Source organism: Labrus mixtus, chromosome 13 (genome assembly GCF_963584025.1).
Source record: "Labrus mixtus chromosome 13, fLabMix1.1, whole genome shotgun sequence".
Lineage (NCBI taxonomy): Eukaryota > Metazoa > Chordata > Actinopteri > Labriformes > Labridae > Labrus > Labrus mixtus.
Window position 1 is genome coordinate 20,351,765 of NC_083624.1, and position 19,269 is coordinate 20,371,033.

Sequence of the window (19,269 nt, forward strand, 5' to 3'; positions counted from 1 at the left end):
CATGAAGTGTGTGGTGTCTTACTCTGAATGACCAGCTTTGCAGTGGTTGAGATGCCGTGATCAGGAACCACAAAGGAGTACATTCCATAGTCGTCCTTGTTGGTGTCTTCAATCAGGAGCTTGTGGATCTGTCGGTCAATAACCATGTGCACACGGTTTGAAGCTGAGACCGGCTGCCCGTTCCTCATCCAGGATCCCTCAACGTTCTCCTGGGAGAACTTAACCTCCAGCTGCGCAATGTCACCCTCGCACACCGTCATGTCACTTAAAGGCTGCATCATGGTCACTGGGCGCACTGAAACATCAAGATAACATGTTAAGAACCTGATATATATTAAGGCGGACTAGCGCGTCCTAGAGGCTATACTCTCATTTACATCCCAATATATGGAACAAGACAATGTTTTAATGAGTTTGAATGTTGGCATGGGTTACTTCAAGTTACTCTCAAAACTCACATTTCATCTTCAGTGAAGCACTTGTCTTAAACTCTCCGACTTTGAAGGTATATTTTCCCTGATCCTCCTTCTTCACATCTTTGACTGACAGGGCGTGTCTTCCGCGGCGGGAGGTCATAACATATTTACTGCTAGGAGACAGCAGCTTTTCCCCGAAGAACCAGCTGCCTTCAGCGTCCTCACGAGATACAACACACTCAAACTCTCCAGAGTAGGTCTCAGGTACCTCTGTGCTCTCCAGCTGCTTCACGATCTCCAGCGGGGCTCCTAGTTATAACAAGGTACAGAGGATATGTCAAGGTACAGAGGATATGTGGATCAAATTGTCTTGGACAGATATATGACAGCTGAATCTAGTCCTTGCTCAGTCTCACACAACACAGGCTATTGTCTAATGACAGTGTAAAGCTACTTATTGACATCGATAAAAAGCTTAATGGCAGACAAGAGATCCAGGGATTGCATCTTGCACAATGCATTCTAAGTTTTAAGCTCCCACCACTGACTATTTCCTTCAAACAACTCAAACCTGATTAAATGTCATTAGTTAATTTGACCTGAACAATAAATGGACACCAGAATGCTTCCTACGTTACAAATTTGTCCCTCCTGAACAGATTCTGTATTGATCTGCAGACATCTGTTTATTGAGGTAAGTTGTCGGCCAACCCACCTTCAACGTTCAGCTTAGCAGTTGTTCTGACATCATCATCGATAACCATGCAGGTGAATTCTGCATCATCCCTCATGTCAATAATCAGCACAGACAGGAAGTGGACCTTTCTGTCAGAGTGCATTCTGTATTTATCTCCAGAGAAGATCTCCATGTTGTTCTTCAGCCATTTCACCTTGACGAAAGGCTCGTTAGTTTCACACTCAAAGGTAGCCATGGTGTCCTTCTCCTTTGCATTGACGTCCTCCAGTTTCTGTGTGAATGTGATGACTTGCTTCCCTGAAAACATTGTGTAACAACCTTTGTTAGAAACATACAACAAATAAAATGATGAATTACAGCTAAAATGTATGAAGTGCATTACCTTGCACAAGCAAGAAAGCATGGCTTGAAGTCTCTCCGGCCTTGCTTGTAGCTTTAACCATGATGCTGGCAGAATCCTCCACACGGACGTTTCTGATCACCAGCTCACACACATGATCCTCAGGCCAGTACCAGTAAATACGGTCAGACTTCTCCAGCTGAACACCGTTCTTGAACCACTGGCACTCAGGTTCTGGTCTCCCCACAACTCTGACTCTAAACTTGACCTCTTCACCCTGAGCAACTGTCTGGCTGGTGATACGCTCCAGGATCTTTGGAGCCTCCATGCTGGCTGAGAGCTTGACTCTTTCTGGTTTAAGTGGTTTAGCTGTAACTTTGCGGCGCTCTTCTTCCTTCTTTTTTTCAGCCTCCTCCTTCTGCTTGGCACGGTGAGCCAGCTCGTCCTTCGTTTTCTTCAGGAGATCTTCATAGGACTCATCCCTCTTACGTGCCTTGAGCTCCACTGCTGTGATGGACTCATAATAACCTTCTTCTGTCCTGCGCTTAAACTTGCTCCTCAGCTCCTCTGACTCCTCTGTGGCTTTCGCATGGACTACTCTTTGGGCTTTCTTCAGCTTGACCACTTCTTTCAGCTGAGAGTCTTCTGCAGTTGCCTCGGCCTTCACCACCTCAAATGATATTTTTCCAGGTTCAGTTGCGGCTTCAGCTCCCTTGCCCTCGGGTGCACGGCGCAGATGTGTTCTGAAGTCCTCTTTCTGCCCAATCTCAAGTTTCACAGTGTGCTCTGCTACACCAATGCTGTTGTCAGCCACTACTTTCACCTCTCCTGAATCATAGGATTTGATTTCAATGATCTCAAGATAATATATGCCATCATAGCGGAGTCTGTATCTCTTGCTTTTGCGGATAAGTTGTCCGTTGAGGTACCAGTTAACCTTAGGGGCTGGATAGCCGGTCACTCTGCAACGGAATCTAGCTGTGTCACCCTCCATAACACTGACTGGTTCAGGAAGAAGGACAATCTCAGGTTTTGTTTTTTCAGTTTCTTCTTCAGCTGTGACTCCATAGGGTCCTCCCTCGTGAGCCATGCGTTCCATCTCATCAATTCGGTGTGCCCCCTTCCTGCCTTCAGGAAGCTGCGATTCCTCCACAAGGCCCTTCTCATCCTTCACAACAAAGGTGGCCGAGGTCTGGTCGACTCCAAACTTGTTTGTGGCTCTGCAGGTGATGACACCGCTGTCTCTAGCATAAGCAACCTCATAGTCGAGACTGCAGTAACCAAACTCATTGACCATTCGCATTCTGTTAGCAGCTGCCAGGGGTTTGCCGTCATGCAGCCACTCCACCACCATGGTAGGGTCACCAATGGGAGTCAGTCTGCACTCAAAATGAGCGGGACCAATGCGCTTCATTCTGATAGAGGTCAGCTTCTTCTTGAACTGAGGTTTCTGCTGCTTCTCTTTGTCATAAAGGTCACCCTCCTCCCACTGCTCTTGACCGTATCGCTGATGAAGGGGCTCCAACTCTGGAGCTGCGATGTCTTTGGCTTTGTACGTTCCTTTGGGAATAATGAGCTTCCTCTCTGGTTCAGGTTCAACATAATCAACCTCAACATTGACTCTGCAGCGTGTGGTGTCTCTGCCAGCCTTGTTGATGGCTGTAGCGGTGTACCAGGCACTGTCTGAGCCAGCTGCTGAGGGAATCTGGAATTTGGCATCTCCTCTCGTTCCTTCAACCCTGAAAAATGGATTTGCAATATTAAAAAACCAATACACGTTGGTTTTCATTACAGTGGATCTTTTGAGGGGTAGTTAAGTGGAACCTGACTCAAAGATTAGCAATTTTTAATGAACTAAGCATTTGATGTTATAATGTGGTTTTCAATCAAAGTTCAGTCAATTATACCTGATGTTTGGGTGCTTGTGTGGGGTGATAATGTCGCTGTTTTTCAGCCAGACAATATCAGGCAGAGGATTTCCAATGGCTTTTACAGCCAGTTCAACAAGAGTACCCTGCTTCACACTGATATTCTTCAGTTTCTCAATAAACTGGGGGCGCACCAAAGTTTCCTTAGCTGCAAAAGAAGAAAATAAATAATCAAGAAACTTTAAATTGATCAAATGTTTATAGGAATCCTTCTTCTTCAATGTGTAGGGTTAGCTGCAGTTTTACCATCAACTGTGAGGGTCACAGAGATGGATGAACGTCCAGCTCTGTTCTGAGCAATGACGGTCCACTCTCCAGAGTCGTGAGGCAGGGCTGGGACAATAATCAGGGATTGGGTACCATCCTCTTTAACCACTATCTTGTGGGTATAGTCACTTACTACTTGTTGTCCTGAGAAGTCAACAAAAAGAGTTTGATTATCGTGAGGCCATAAAAACTTTTGATTAACACAACAATGAGATTTGTCTGTTTTTACTCACCGTTGTGGAACCAGTATGTGTCAGGCATGGGTCTGCCAACGATTTTCAGGTCAAACCTTGCAGTCTGCCCCTCAGAACATTTACACGAAGAAGGCTTCATTACAAACACAGGCTTGTAGAGCCTCTCCAGCTGAGCCTCATCTGTCTCATCAAGCCTTCTGGCAGGAGAGCGTCCAGGAGAACGACTTGAAGAACGTCCAGGAGAGCGGCTCAGAGAACGGGGAGATGTGGACCTGTGGACAAGGTAGATCAGTGTTAAACAAGGTGTCCACATTTCTGTATCTTAGGAGTACTTGTCAGTCCTTTGAGGGAGACATTACCTGATTCTCTGCATCGCTGGCTGTGGTGTGTATCTTTGAGGTGCTCCAGACGACTCAATGTAGAGCTTTCCAGAGCTGACAGCATTTCCTGTCAAGTTGGTGGTGAGGGCGGTGTACACGCCTTCATCCTCTGGCAGAACCACTGGCAAACGCAGGCTGGCTCGTCCATCCTGAAGAACTTCCATCTGGTAACGGTCGCTAGTCCTGATTCGCTGTCCATCTTTGAACCAAGCAATCTAGTAGAAGACAAAATGTCATTGTAGGCTTTTTGGTTAATTCATTAAAATGAGGGAATGACAATGATGGAAACCTAATTTTCAATGTTCTGTACCTTGGGAAGTGGTATTCCAGACATCTTGCAGTGGAAAGTTACACCCATTCCTTCCATGATTCTGTAGTTTTTGACAGGTGTGTCAAAGGAAGGCTGCTGGGCCTCAGTGGCAGAAGCAGTCATTATTGTTTCTCCATCCTCAGTCACTATTTCAGTGTAGGTAATCTGCATAATACGTAGTTCAATCTCCTGGATAATCCTCTGCTCAATGGCAGAAAGGTGGAATTCCTACAAAAGATGAGACATTACAGATAAAGTATTCAGGACCTATGATTGGCACTTTTTTTAAGTTAAGACTATCAATCAATCCTACCAATCACTGTTGGTTGGTTATGAAAATTTTGGTAAAACCAAATTTGCTAGGCAAACTTGTGTCATTTTAAGATGAGGACTGGAAGAACCATTGCAAAAAAATGATACAATCAATTACATTTTACAATTTTGTTTTGTGTATTTTTCGGGCCATTTTTGCCTTTATTGAGGTCAGCACATATTGACAGTAAATCAAGGGAGGATAGAGTGGGGGAAGATGTGCAGCAAATGTTGAGGGTGGGACTTGAACCCAGGTCGGCAAAGAGAACTATAGCATCTGCACATTGGGTGCACGATCCACCACTGAGCTTAACAGATGCCCTTAAGTATTTGTCTTTGTGCACTTTTTTCCTCATCTTTCTTCCTTAGTGCAGCCTTTCCTTGGGGTTAATCGATATCTAACACTAGTGTCAACAAGGTTTACCTCACCCAATCCCTCAGGGGCCCTATATGGCCAGAGTGAACAGAAAATACCTGAATGTTTGTATTTTATGTTGAACTTATCATTGTGAAATCTCCCGTAGAAACCAATTTGTGTCCTTCAGGCAGTACCTGAAGATGGAGTACAGTCTGCCCCAAAGCCCCCTGGTGGGTAAAACTGGCCTTGTTTATTCGATGTAGTGTACATAAATTGCAGGTACCCCTGATATATGATATACTTCCATAATCAAAAACTTCTAGAGAACAACCTCCTACCATAATGATGCTCCTACCTGTCCAGAGATAATGGTGGTCATCTGCGCCATTGGTGTAACAACCACAGGGGGAACATCACCCACTCTGGGCTCCTGCACCACTGCCGTCACTTCAGTCTTAAAGGTAACCTCCTGTGTCGTCATATAAACTTCATATTCCTCTGTAAAGACAAAGCATTTAACATTAGAAAATCTGACAAAATAAACCTGACATTGGATAAAGAAGGTTTTAGGACTTGGTCTACTTTGAAGTTTTTTAGATATAACTTATATCCTAGTCTTATCTCTATTCCTCTTTGCCCTCCTGTCTCACACTTTAGCATGTTATATCGGCTGTAGCTCAGTTGGTAGAGTTGTCGCCTCTCAACCGGAAGGTCGAGGGTTCAGCTGAGGAACATGTCCAATGTGTCCTTGGGCAAGACACTTGCATTGCTCCCGCTGCTTCAGTGGCGGTGTATGTTGTACTTACTCTCTGATGCACGCCATGCTAAGTGAATTGTAACATTGTATATCAAATAACAGATAACAACTTACCTTCTTCCAGCAGACTGACAGAGGCTGAGACCTCTCCAAGCTGGTTCTTGGCAAAAACAGAGTATTCTCCGGCATCATCAGCAAAGGTCATGGAGATCTCCAACCTGCATTCTCCAGTGTCCTTCTTGTAGGCCACTTTGTATCTGATCGACATTTTGGAGGGGATGTCATTAAAACCCGAGCTTTGTAAGCACTGAATATGTAGCCCTGATCATATGTTTTAAATATAAGCTCATACCTGTATCCAGTAGTGAGTGGTACGCCACTCTTCTTCCAGATGATGTGAGGTTTGGGGCTCCCTCCAATCTGGCAGTCAAACAAGACACTGCCTCCTTCCACCAGCTTTTGAGCGGTGGGTTTCTTGATAAAGAAAGGAGCAGCAGAAGCAGTGTCGGACTCAGCTGCGCTCACCTGAGACATGGTCTCATCTTTGGCTTCTTCAGTGACTCTGAAAACATAATTGTCTTTTTTAGAATAACAGGCCAAGCAGTAGGGCTAGCTATCTTTACATAGAGATCCTGAGGAATCCTTTCTTTAGTTCAACTTTGAAAAATATTGACAATCTTGATTAACCCTTTACCAGTGTTTCCCCTACCATTATATTAGGGGGGCAAACCCCCCCCCCCCCCCCCCCCCAACGCCGCCCCCCCTTGAAGGTCAATTAAAAAATAATAATAATAATTTGGGGGGGCTTTTTGTGCCTTTATTGTAGGTATAGGATAGTGGATAGAGTCGGTAATCAGGGAAATAATTCATTTAAGGGCACCTTTCCGATAGAAAAGGACAGCTGTCATTAAAAGTAATGCATGAACACCAAGATTCCTTCAAGTGTTTTTGTCGGCGTGTCGGCGTGTGTGTCCCCCCCCCCCCAAACGCTGTAAACTTAGGGGAAACACTGCTTTACTAAGGGTTAGGGTTAAAGATACTTGATCAACTCACAGTTTCTCAACAGTTTCAACTTCCTCTCTGCTCTCAATTTCCTCAGACACTGAAAGACAAAAACTTGGTTACAATACAATACAGGTAGAGACAATACTGACGCAAAAAACTTAAGTTCAACTTTAGTCCATATGTAGAAATTCATCCTGGAATCAAAGTTGCACACATTAAACTATCGAACCAGCACTGTCAATAAAAATAACAGCAGCAAACAAAAACATGCCTGCAGTAAACAAAAACATGCCTGCAGTATGGAAAGGGAAAACTTAACGTAGCAAGAGTATCGATAGCAGCAGGAGTTAGCAAAGGGTGAGAAATAGACTGTTGCTAGAAGTGACCCAACAATGAGCTCAAGGGTATAAAGAGGTAAATGGAATATTAATGAAACCAAGGGATGGTTTGTAAATGGATGATTCTCATCTGCTGTTTCTGTTAGTACTGACCCTGGACGAGCAGGTAGCAGGAGGTGCTGACGGTTCCAGCCTCATTTGTTGCTGTGCAGGTGAAGCGTCCGCTGTCTTCAGCGAACGCCTCGCGGATCACCAGCTGGGCGATTCCGTTCTCATAAGTAATCTGGAAATCAATGGAGCTCTCGATCTTGTAGTCCTCTCTGAACCACATGATGACGGGTGCAGGGTGACCACTGATCTGGCACTCCAGGGTCACCGACTCGCCCTCCGTCACATTTGTGTTTTTCAAACCCTAAAGACAAAACACTACACTTTTAGAAAATGCCACTTTCCAAACAGCCCATAAACATGTTTTGTGGTTTTGATGAAGACACTTACAGACACCAGTGTGGGAGGGACCACGCCGCCACCTGCTGAAGGTACAGCTGCTGTCTCCACCGCCTGTTGTAGAATCACAGATCTGTTAGCACAAGATAACTAAACAAAGAGTGTCACTAATTCTAAAATCAATGACATGGACACCACATAGCAACACACTTAGGACAGGACATGGGATGGGCAGATGTTGAAATGTAACATGTTAAGAAAGATAAGAAGATGGAGGAGAGGCTTGATGGGCTGAAGAAATTAGATGAAGTTGTCAATTACACCGACAGTTATAACCGAGTAGTTAGTTAAACAGTTATTTAACAGATGATAAACTCTGGATGTAACAGAAATGAAGAAAACCGGACTGAAAACAAGACATCATGGCAAGAAGGGGCCCCATGTTCGTCATCATACAATTTCTCTCCAGCACTTAACATCCGTTAGCCCTGTGAGTTAAGATGGTAAAATATAATGTTGTGATGATCAAAATGGTTCAAACACGAGGGGAAATCCTGTTCTGGATACCTTGAATAAACACAAAAAATAAATCTGTGATATTCTGCCCAGTAAATCTTTGGTTTCCCTGCACTGATCTAAAGTCTTGGACAGACAAAACAATGATTCTTTGCAATTTAAGAAATGGTTTGTTCTTAAATAACTCATCAGGTTTTCTTGTTCTGTACAGATCCAGCCAACCAAACTAGATTACAAACCTGGGCTCCCCAGTCCTCATACATTCTCTCCAGACCCCCAGAGTACACCACCCCTGTCAGTAACTCAGCACCGTAATGACTCTGATATTTCTCAGTGAGCTCTTTAAACGGTGCAGGGATGGACTCCAGGGTCTCTCTGGCCTCCCCCACTCTATGAGACGGGATGGGAGACTTGACAGGCCTGATGATCTTTTTAGTGGTGGCAGAGCTTGAGGATAACTCTTTCTGTAGAGTGGCAATCGCCGAGCCGGCGATGGAAACCTGACCAACCCAAAGAGGAGGAATAGCCAAACCATCATCATCAACAAACAACGTTGGTTCTGTTTAAAGCTACACCACAGCAGGGGGAGGGATCTACAATACGTTAGTTATATTAAATCTAAGAAGGTCATAAAAAGAAATGAACATTTAGGACGAAGCTCGATTAATCAGTGGGTTCTGCAGTGTCGTTATTGTTGAAGCAAGTGGAGAAAAACCGGGTTAAAGGCTGAGCTGATGTTGTTATTTTATGGATTTAGTTATGATTTTGGTGTGTCAAAAGTCAGTATTTCAGTCAGTATTTCAGGCAAGCTTTAAAAACTGTTAACCATTCGCTAAACATCTCCCTCCAACAGCAACGGTACAATAACAGCCTGGAAACAGTGACAGGAAGTGTTTCAAGTACATCAGAAAAAATAAGAAACTACTTGACCCAACATAAGTTGCCCTGCTTACGAAAGGTCGTTTAGAAACTTTTAAAATCTAACCAAACACGGAGCTTTTAAACAACTACGAGTTTGCATCAGTGAACTTACTGGATATCTAGCTACAGGTGGGTTAAATTTCCTGTTATATCTCCGGCCATGACAAGACATAAACTGACAGGTTAGCAACAGTTACTAAGGGAGGCAGGGCTTAGTGTAGGGTCAGTTAGGCCTTGTGTTCATTAATGACTATTTTGTGAAGGTAGCGCCCTCGACTGCAGTTTCAGAACACTTCCCAGCAATGCTTACTGTTATTAGGTTACAATAGTTGTCTCAAGGCAATCCCGCATCAGTAATATTACTCAGTATATCCTGTTATTAATATTATTAAAACATTTCACAAAGAAAACGTAAATAAAATGTAAAAGGAATCATGTCTTGGCATAAACAGGACCCTCAAAAATGAAAGTCAGATACGTTTCCTCTCCGCCATTTTTGTTGGCAAAGTTCAAATCAGAAGCCCCGCCCCTTCTTGATTTTCATTGGTCAGTGGGGGGATTGACATCGTTTAAGAAGGCTGATTTTCAACTGAGAAAGTTGTGAATGCTGCGACTAAAAACAGACAACGCTCAGGGTGTTTTTGCGTTTAAGATGCTGAGCACTGAAAATGATGAAAACTCTTAAAACTCTGAACTGCATCGGTTTGTAAGGAAATGAGAACTGCAAACACAAAAAAACGCTGTTAGCGAACACAGGCCCTTACAGTGTAAATTCTGACTGAAGTTTAGATTCTATAAATTGAAAATGGGATGTTAATGTTATATTTCTTAGTCCACATGTTCCTTCATGTCTATGAAGTTGTTTAGTTCAGTTCTATCCACACAGGTTATTTTGTGCTGATTCCCTGATGCCGCCTCTCTTACCTCAGAGCTAGACTCGTGTTTGGGGACTGAAACTTTAGAAACTGTAAATTGGGGAACAGGTGACGGGGCAGGACCACCAGTGTCCACCTGGATGAAGGAGATTTCTGTCGCTCTCTGAATCTGGAGTAACCAACACAAGAGCGTTACAACCTCAGGAAGATTAAAATCCGGAAACAAAATCATTATCATTTATTCCAACTTGTAGAACAATTAATGACAAGTGATTAAGTCCAACTTTAACCTTTTAGATAAATTATCTTAAAGCACTGGCAAAGAATTTTTTTCAAGTTGTTTAAACTGTTAAGTGTTTATATTTGAACACAATGGGGTGCACTATACATAAGTATTTATCTTAAATGTTTGATGTGGTTCTTGACCTAAGTTTTAAAGAAGGGACATGAAAGTGACAAAAAAGACTTGGGGTTTATTGGGATAATCGTTGATGAAGCTGTGCCGTTTGTTGTGACAGATTTGGTAATATCTTCAGTGATACATGAAAAATTGTTTGCCAGTCCAGAACAAAACAGTCAGAATGATTGTAAATCCTTCTGCATGTTGTTCCCCTGCTCCTGAGGCCTAGCTAACCTGAGGCAGTGGCATGGTTGGTTCAGTTGTAAACTCCTGAGCAGTGGTAAGCATTTGGCCAGCCTGCACTCCTGTTGTTGTCCAGGCGGTTTGATATTGTTGATCAGTGGCCACGGCGGCGGCAGCCTGCATCCTAAACTCTGCCTCTACAGCCTCAGACTTGTCTTCAGCTTGACCGCCCTCTGCATGCACGGGCAGTCGGACCCGAGCCAGGTCGACGGCGGCCACCACTTTGGCCACCGCCCCAGCTCTTTTCCCTCCCTCAGCCTGGAGACACAACCAGCAGCACATAGATCTCAGGACATCCATGGCAGCACAGAACAGAAGCAGGGAGGTGGATGGGAACTAATCTGTCTTTAACGTTTTAAGTACAAATTGGTTCCCCTATGACCTGTTAGCTCGGATCATACCAGGTCCCAGTCTGATGGCCTGTTAGCTAGGATCAGGACCAGGGCCCAGTCTGATGGCCTGTTAGCTAGGATCAGGACCAGGTCCCAGTCTGATGGCCTGTTAGCTAGGATCAGGACCAGGTCCCAGTTTGATGACCTGTTAGCTAGGATCAGTATCAGGTCCCAGTTTGATGACCTGTTAGCTATGATCAGTACCAGGTCCCAGTTTGATGACCTGTTAGCTATGATCAGTACCAGGTCTCAGTTTGATGACCTGTTAGTTAGGATCAGTACCAGCTGCTCCCCCCCCAGCCTTTATGCTAAGCTATGCTAACCACTACCTGACTCCAGATTTCCAGCAGACTTGAGGTTGCAACTTGGGCCCAATTTCAAGTCACTGAATAGATTGTGTAATTAATATGAGGGAACACAATTCATCCATTGAGCCCAAACACTGTAATATAAATGTTAGGGCTTGAATTACTTATATGACTTAATATTTGTGAACATTTTCCCGATTCATACCTCCCTGCCTCTGTGAAAGACACAAATCGCTAAATGAGTATCTGCACATACACGCACAGACACACACCAGGATCACTGTGACAGTTTAGAGAAAGAAGATGCTGACAGGAAGCAGAAACTCTCATCCACCACCTGGTTTAAGTCCAACAAACAAAGTTATCTTAACACAATATCCAATTTAGACATAAAAGCATCATCACAGCATACAAGTGTGTGCGTGTGTGTGTTTATGTAACTCACAAACATTTCCGTCAACGTGATAAAGACAACACATACTCATCTGTTTGACATGCAAGAGAAATGTTCTGAAATCAGAGGGAAGTCAACAAAGAGCCAAATGAACAGAAGTCAAAGTGCTGAAGGAAAGAACCACAAAGCTGTGGCTCCAAATCAAAAAAGAAGAAGGTGTGACGTGTCGAGCTACCTGCTCGTGCTTCAAGGTGGACATCTTGGTTAAGATCACAGAAATAAACACTCTCACTGATCAACAGCTGGAGGAAAAAGGGGTCCAGATGTGGTGGTTCTGATAAGTAGTTGTGGTCAAAGACGAAGAAGAGATCTTTAGAGAAACACTTCTGAATCTTCATCGTTCTCAGATTGTGTCTCTGAGTGAAATTCAAAAGTGTTTCCGGACTCTGCACAGATGAAGACTTATTTAAAATGAAGTTGAGGATTTAGCCATCCACTTGAACTCATTCAAATCTTTGATGAATAGAGGATTCAGCATCTTGTGGTGATTGGAGGAACTGCAGTTTAACCTTTGAGTTTGTTTTGCCTTTGAAATGTCCATAGGTGTCAAAGGCAGGTGAATATTATACACAGGTGGACGGAGAAGAGTCTCAAGAATAATGCTGACTGGACAGTCCGAGTCTTCATAATGTTTAAAATATATTATTGCCTTAAATTATGGAATGAAAAGTTTTATTCTATGGCATGGTAATGCTGTATGTGTTCAAACTACCGTTAAACCGTGTGGCTGTGTGTCATTAACGTGTGCTGAATGAGCCGTCAGCAGCTCTGTGTGCAGGGTAACATGTATGTACACCTATCACATGATCTCTGTAAAAACATGAAGAGTCTCAGGCAGCGTCTGCACAGAGCGTCTTTGTTCCTGTATTTTTTGGGTGGATTCCTAGAAGTGTATTCTTGCAGACGGCCGATGGAGCGACGTCACATTTCATGTAAAAATATGTTTATCATCTCTGCAGAATTACAAATCAGAGAAGAAGAGACGTATAACAAAGTAAACCGGGAAAATCTCATCATCACCTTCCATCCTCCATGTTTCTCAAACTGCTCCATGAGCCACAAGATGGCGCTGTGGACCCCCTGACTCAAACAGGCGCTGACTCACCTCTTTGACATGTGCCTCCCAACGCTGCTCCAGGCCCGTCGGGGGGACACCGGGGTCTCCCTGCTTCCATGGAGGCAGGACGTCGGCGCCAACTACCAGCTGTTTGCGTGTGGTGAGCGGGGACTTGACTGGCCTGTAGGGGGAGATGGAGAGTCTTGAAGAGGGGGTCATGTTATAGGCCTGTTATAGGCTTGTAGATGGCCGATCACACTGATGGAAACCCGTCACTCTCTAATGACCCCGAGAAGTCTTTCTGCAAAAAAACTTATAGCAAGCAAAAGCAAAATATCACTTCATCTGACTAACCTGACAGGTGTGGGCGTGGGCGCCTTCACATGTCTGACAGGTGACGGCGACTGTTGCCGTCCTCCAGTCACCTTGGCAACCAGTGATGGCTGAGTCGGGGACTTGGACGTGGGTTTGGGTGGAACTCTGGGTGGAGTCTTGTGAGCCAGCTGCTGAGTCATATGCTCCACCTGCACCTCCATCATGGCGGAGGCCTGGAAACTGGTCTCCATTCTCTGAGGAGAAAGCACAGACACAGAGGAGACGATGACGGGACACTGGAGGACAGAATTTAAATGATAACTGAAGGAGAGTCAGTTTGTCTCAAACCTTTTCCACTCTGGTCTGACGGGTCTGTGAAATCTGAGCGGTTGAAATCACGGTCTTTGTTTTCTTTGCTGGGACGGCTTCTTCACCTGAACACAGACGATTTCGTTCAGTGAGAAAAAAAACTAAATCACATTCATGTTTACAGAGTCATCTCAGAATCAGTTTGTCCTCATGGTCACTGAAGCATCCAGAATCACAGCTGAAAGCTTGCTTCACTGACTGGTTCTTCTGCAGAGCCTGTTATAGACACTCAGACAGAACTTCTAATTAAATCTCATCAGTGTCATCAGTGACGAACGCAGCCAGGAGGTCGACGTGCTAAGCTAGGCTAAACACCTCATGGACTCCTTATGTCGGATGATCCAGTTGAAGAGTCTCACACGTATAAATTATCTTTAGACTTCAGTTTCTGTACAGCTCTCTAAGTTATGAAAGCTAAAAATAGTTTGCCGTCCTCACCCTGAACCTGCAGCTCAGCGGTGGAGGTGGCCCGTCCGCTGCTGTTGGTGGCGGTCGCAGAATAAGTCCCAGAATCCTCTGGGAAAGCCTCAGCGATCAGCAGACTGTACAGGTCTCCTTCTTGAAGGATCCTGAAGTCGGCTGAGCTCTGGATCTCGGCTCCCTCTCTGAAGAACTTCACCACAGGTGCTGGGATTCCTGTCACACGGACGTCCAGCCTCACCTGGCTGCCCTGTCTCACTGTGGAGCTCTGCAGTCTCTGGAGGAAGCTAGGGGGCGCTGTCTCGGCTGCAGAGAAAAGCATGGACACATTTCAATATGCCTTAAAGGTACCTCCTCTTTCTTTCAAGTTACCAACAGCATTTTTCATAAATTCCAGTCATGGGTTAGACTCTGCAACAAGGACGTCATAGTCTTCTTTGGCTTGAAATTATAATGTTCGTATCATATTGGACACTTTTGGTGCATTATCCACCTGCATGACCCACCATTGCGCCATCTTATCCCCAATCGTTTGATTTGCTTTCTCTATTTTGACAATCAGCCTTAATTCTTTAATCCTTTCTATGCTGATGACACACAGGTATCATCCCATTCTTTCTCTTAAATTTGGCAGCTTGGTGGTGGTGGTGGTACTGATTCTTCAAACTATGACCCTGCAGGTAAACATCTAGTCTTGTATCTGCACTTTCTCTAATATGTCGTCAAAGTCAGAAGGCAATTAATCTGGGGAGGTTGGGTCTGACTCAAGATTTCTCCCTGGGGTCAGGAGTTTTCATTACCTGTAGCGTCTTTGATCTTAGTCTGACGTCGCCCTCATCTGTAACGTTTCTGATCTAACTCTGACGTCGCTCTCATCTGTAACGTCTCTGATCTAACTATGGCGTCGCTCTTACCTGTAACGTCTCTGATCTAAGTCTGGCGTCGCTCTCACTTGTAACGTCTCTGATCTAAGTCTGACGTTGCTCTCACCTGTAACGAGGAGTTCAGCGGTGCTCGTTGCTTGTCCAGCTCCGTTGGTTGCTCTGACAGAAAATCTCCCACTGTGTGCGGCGGTCACAGCAGGGATCCTCAGAACAGCACGGCCGTCACTGAACGAGATTTGAATGCCGGGCAAAGCGGCGGCGGAAAGAACCTGGCCATCACGAAACCAGCTCACTTCAGGAACTGGAGAACCTGCAGACGAGAGAAGAACCGGACGGGCCGGATTTTAGAGAACAAAAAGTTTTCACGATAAACTCAGAACTCTGTTTGTTTTCATGTTTCCTGGAGTTCAAACAACTGCTTAGTGAACACGTCTGATTGGCTGAATGGTTTCACCTGGATACAGGTAACATATCGCTTCAAGGAGCGACACAGTATACAAATAAATGTGTTTAATGAAATGAGTGAAAATTCTTAATAAAAATGCTGTATTACTCAAAAAAAAAAAAAAAAAAAGGTTCAAGGAAAAAAGGGTAACGCAAAAAATATAAATGTTTGCTTTTCATCTTTTCAATACAGTCACAAATCACACAGCTGTGGCAACAAATCTCTTTAAAATGTACAATAACTGAAAGATAAAGATATACCCGGCCACGATCCCGCCCAAACCCACAGAGTTGATTGTGTTCATTTTCAAAGAGCGTATACTGCAATTACAACGGATTCTCGACTTATCAGGTAACAAATCAGTGCAGAAGTGTCTCAATAAAACTGGTCATTCAACAAGCAGAAATATAAACTTGTTAATGTAATCACGATTATTTAAGGTCTGAAATTAATGTATTAATTAGAAAACGCTGAGAGTACTTCACTTGCTGTATGCTTTTATTTTGAAATACAGTAAGGTCCTTCTGGTAGATGGAAGGTTAGGACAGGAAGTTAAGCCCAGAAACAGGAAGTGGGAAGGGACTTATAGAAGCATGCAATCAGAGGCGCTGCTTGTCAACATGCAAGGCAGGCAACTGCTAGGGGACCCAAGCCAGTAGGGGGCCCCCAAGGGCTGAAAAACTTTGAACCACAGCAGTGTCTCAAAAATGTGCTAAGTTAACAGTGACAGTAGGAAACCTCCTTATAGGGGCCCCATCTGACAGCACTCACTTGTATACTAGTACATGACTGAATGTTGCTGATCCAGCTTTAAATATAAAGTGTCAGGGTCGTTATGTCTGCAAGCATTACGTTACGGTTTTTGTTCTTTGACCTTTTTTTCGAACATTCATATTTTGAAATGACAAGGTTCTTAATGTTTTTTATACTTTATTTTGAAATGTGAATACTGATGGTGAACTTATCAATTGTAATATATATATATATACCAATGTTTCATCATTAGCATAGAATTTCTATGTATGCATGTATATGTTTATATTTTACTTGTATGTCGTTGTTTAGTACTCTGCTGTTTTTTAAAATTTAGAACCTTTATCGCACTAAAGCTGACAGCTCGAGTTCTTTCTAAACAATCAGAATCTGAAGATGGACTATTTCAACTGAACATATCAAAGAATACAAATGAAAATAAGTAACCAGGTCAGACCTCTGCTGAAAGGATTAAAAAGTAAAAATGAAATAAAACAGGAAAATGAACGGAGGATTTCCTTACCACTAACTTGAGCCTTGAACGTCGCGGCACTACCCTCTAGTGCCACGACGCTCTGCAGCGGCTGTGTGAACGTTGGTGCTTGTGTTGACATGATGGCGGCGGCGGCACCCTGCACACAAACAGAGATAACACAGAGTTAAGAGGTTAGTCAGCACATTAAACAGCAGGAGGAGACACAGGGTCTGCTTTAGGAACAGGACAGAAAGAGGACGCTGCTGTCCCATGATCCCTCTCTCCTGAAATAGACGACCAAATGTCTCCGTCTGTCAACCACTGCCAGAGCGCTGCTTTACCGAGCCGTGAAACACGTCCTCTCATCATGACCGTATTCATATTTTAAAACCATCCCATCACTTAGAGAAACAACAGAATCAGGAATTATTTCACTCGACACACTCTTCAGCTCTTAGAGATGCAGATTAAAGACTCCCTAGAAGTCTATGATGAAATGTTATTCCCTCAGCATACATTTCCCTAACAAGGTTATCTCCTCAGTCTGGAGTTTAAAGTCTTCTTCAAAACAGCATGATGTTCATTGAGTCGATTGTGGTCCCTTTCATGATTTGTCTATGTTTTAGTTTTGTCAAAGGAAGTGACCATATTTGGAGAGGTGGGTGGAGCTGCCTCTCTCCTCTAAGGCTCCACCCACTTCGTCAAATATGGTCACTTTTGAATCCAAACATAAAGACGGCGATGATTTATTAAAATTATGATCTCATCTAGAGTCAAAGAGCACAGGCAGAGGGGGAAGAGTCAGGGTGGGGCTACCTGTGATTGACACATCATCTCCAACGCAACCTGAAAAAATCCCTTGTTCAGGTGTTCTTACAGACACAAAGACTTGGCACCCACATAAATATCACAGCTCATTACAGATGCTACCGTTCATTGATAACCTTTCTGTTGGCACAGAACACATCGCTCCTCCCAAGCTCCACCCTCTCATCCAAATATCACGTCGCTCCAAAACGCAAAGATGGCTACGTTAAAAAAGGCCAAAATGCAAGCTGGCTGAAGCTTCCTATTCTTCTATCCAGTCTCTAAAACACTGACCACCATCGCCACAACACCGTTCTTTCTTTAGCTTTCTCCAGCTAGTTAGCCGCCTCGGCGAAACCACGTCCGAGCTCAAGAGGGGAAACGAGACGTCGAATCAATCGTTTCGTTTTTACAGTTTAGGAATCAGGCTGATGTTCACGGTGCAGAAAACGCTGAGGGGTCAACGTGTTTGATTTGAAACATCGTTGACTCATGTGGTTATTTTGGTCTCTAAAGCCGGGATCTGATGTGTCCGGAGTTTGAGAGTGACCATGAACGCAGCACAGGAGGAGTCACAATGATTTTGGATCTGTAGAACCACATATGGACCTTAAACGTGTTTCTTTGTGACGTCTGAAACAACGGAGAGAAACTAAAATGTAAAACAAGCAACAGAATGTATCTGAACATCGACATCTCCACATGTTCTGGATCTGTTTGCATGTCTGAGTGGAGAGGAGGACACACACTGCAGGAGAAGAAGAAGAAGCAGAAGAAGAAGAAGCAGAAGAAGAAGAAGAAGAAGAAGATAAGGAAGAGGCTAACTGCTAACGTTTGGATGCTCCTGTTCAGGTTTTTATTGGTGTTCAGATTTAAAGCGAGCTGAGAGATGAAGTGTCTGCTGCAGCTTCTCTCAGCAGGTTTGAGTCTCACTAACCAGAGCACAGCTATAAATGTCAGGGGGCGGGGCCTGTTGGTGGGCAGAGGACGCTGACGGACAGCAGCAGCTGGAGGTCAGCTGCGTGTTGGAGTCATCATCAGGGAGCTGAATGAGCTTCATGTGCTGAGAGCTTTGTAACAAACCAACTCAAACTGAACGTGATGATTTCAAAATGCTGAAGTGAAAATCAGAAGACGAGGAAATAAAGACAATTATTGTTATTTACAAAATAAAACAAAAAATCTGAGAAACATTAACGGCCTGACCATCAATGATTCATAACCGTTAATTAATTAAACTCTGTTATGTGTGACCTTGCTGTGACCTCAGTATAAACGTGGAATAGACCAAGAGTCCCTCCCCCGAGCCCCCCACCACGAGCCCCCCTCCTCCTTAAACCAGGTTCTAAATTTAGCTGACTCAGTTTAACAGCTCGCAGCTGCTCAGAGGAACGATTCCTGAACGTGTCAGAGTTTATTTATGTTTTTGTTTATTTGTTTGTTTGTTTATCATAAATTACCAGCAGGGGGCAACCTAAGCTCGATGCATGAACAGACGATAAAAACATGTTCAGCGTGAGACGGACGTTTTATTTGTTAACTAACGTTAATAATCGATCCGGTTTATTGTTGTGCCTTGCTCAAGGCCTCTTTTAAATTTTCATGTATTTATTTCATTTGTTTTCAACAGAAAGTTTTCATCTCTAAGTCTCAGATTCAGGTTCAGAGGGACCCCCCTCCCCGCTTTACGTTAACACCGTCCCTCTGATCTTGAATCTGAGACTTTGATCAGTAAACAGAAACATAAAAAATTTAAACACGAGGAGATACATTTAAACTTTCCCTCTAAAGACGAAAAGTTTTAAACATTTATTCCTTTTATTTTGAAAAAATCTGAAAATGATTTAAAGAAAAATTAAAGTTTGTCTTCTTCTTTTCAACGGATC

At 43.8% G+C, this 19,269-nt stretch overlaps 1 protein-coding gene across 1 annotated transcript in view; it reads right to left on the minus strand.

The window, feature by feature from the left end:
- The window catches only part of LOC132987190 (titin-like), a 169,636-nt gene that overhangs the window by 148,576 nt on the left and 1,791 nt on the right, over positions 1-19,269 (minus strand). Inside the window, exons 2-25 of the mRNA XM_061054087.1 lie at positions 16,625-16,733; positions 15,010-15,213; positions 14,038-14,325; positions 13,579-13,664; positions 13,270-13,484; positions 12,964-13,096; positions 10,696-10,962; positions 10,111-10,230; positions 8,505-8,765; positions 7,801-7,863; positions 7,456-7,714; positions 7,013-7,061; positions 6,312-6,521; positions 6,074-6,216; positions 5,558-5,700; positions 4,533-4,760; positions 4,202-4,437; positions 3,882-4,114; positions 3,628-3,792; positions 3,361-3,529; positions 1,496-3,192; positions 1,132-1,410; positions 459-725; positions 23-295 (exon numbers count right to left, since the gene is read on the minus strand). Of these exons, the coding sequence (XP_060910070.1) occupies positions 23-295; positions 459-725; positions 1,132-1,410; positions 1,496-3,192; positions 3,361-3,529; positions 3,628-3,792; positions 3,882-4,114; positions 4,202-4,437; positions 4,533-4,760; positions 5,558-5,700; positions 6,074-6,216; positions 6,312-6,521; positions 7,013-7,061; positions 7,456-7,714; positions 7,801-7,863; positions 8,505-8,765; positions 10,111-10,230; positions 10,696-10,962; positions 12,964-13,096; positions 13,270-13,484; positions 13,579-13,664; positions 14,038-14,325; positions 15,010-15,213; positions 16,625-16,715 (6,079 nt within the window). The 5' untranslated portion in view covers positions 16,716-16,733. The remainder of the gene's footprint in view (positions 1-22; positions 296-458; positions 726-1,131; positions 1,411-1,495; positions 3,193-3,360; positions 3,530-3,627; positions 3,793-3,881; positions 4,115-4,201; positions 4,438-4,532; positions 4,761-5,557; positions 5,701-6,073; positions 6,217-6,311; positions 6,522-7,012; positions 7,062-7,455; positions 7,715-7,800; positions 7,864-8,504; positions 8,766-10,110; positions 10,231-10,695; positions 10,963-12,963; positions 13,097-13,269; positions 13,485-13,578; positions 13,665-14,037; positions 14,326-15,009; positions 15,214-16,624; positions 16,734-19,269) is intronic.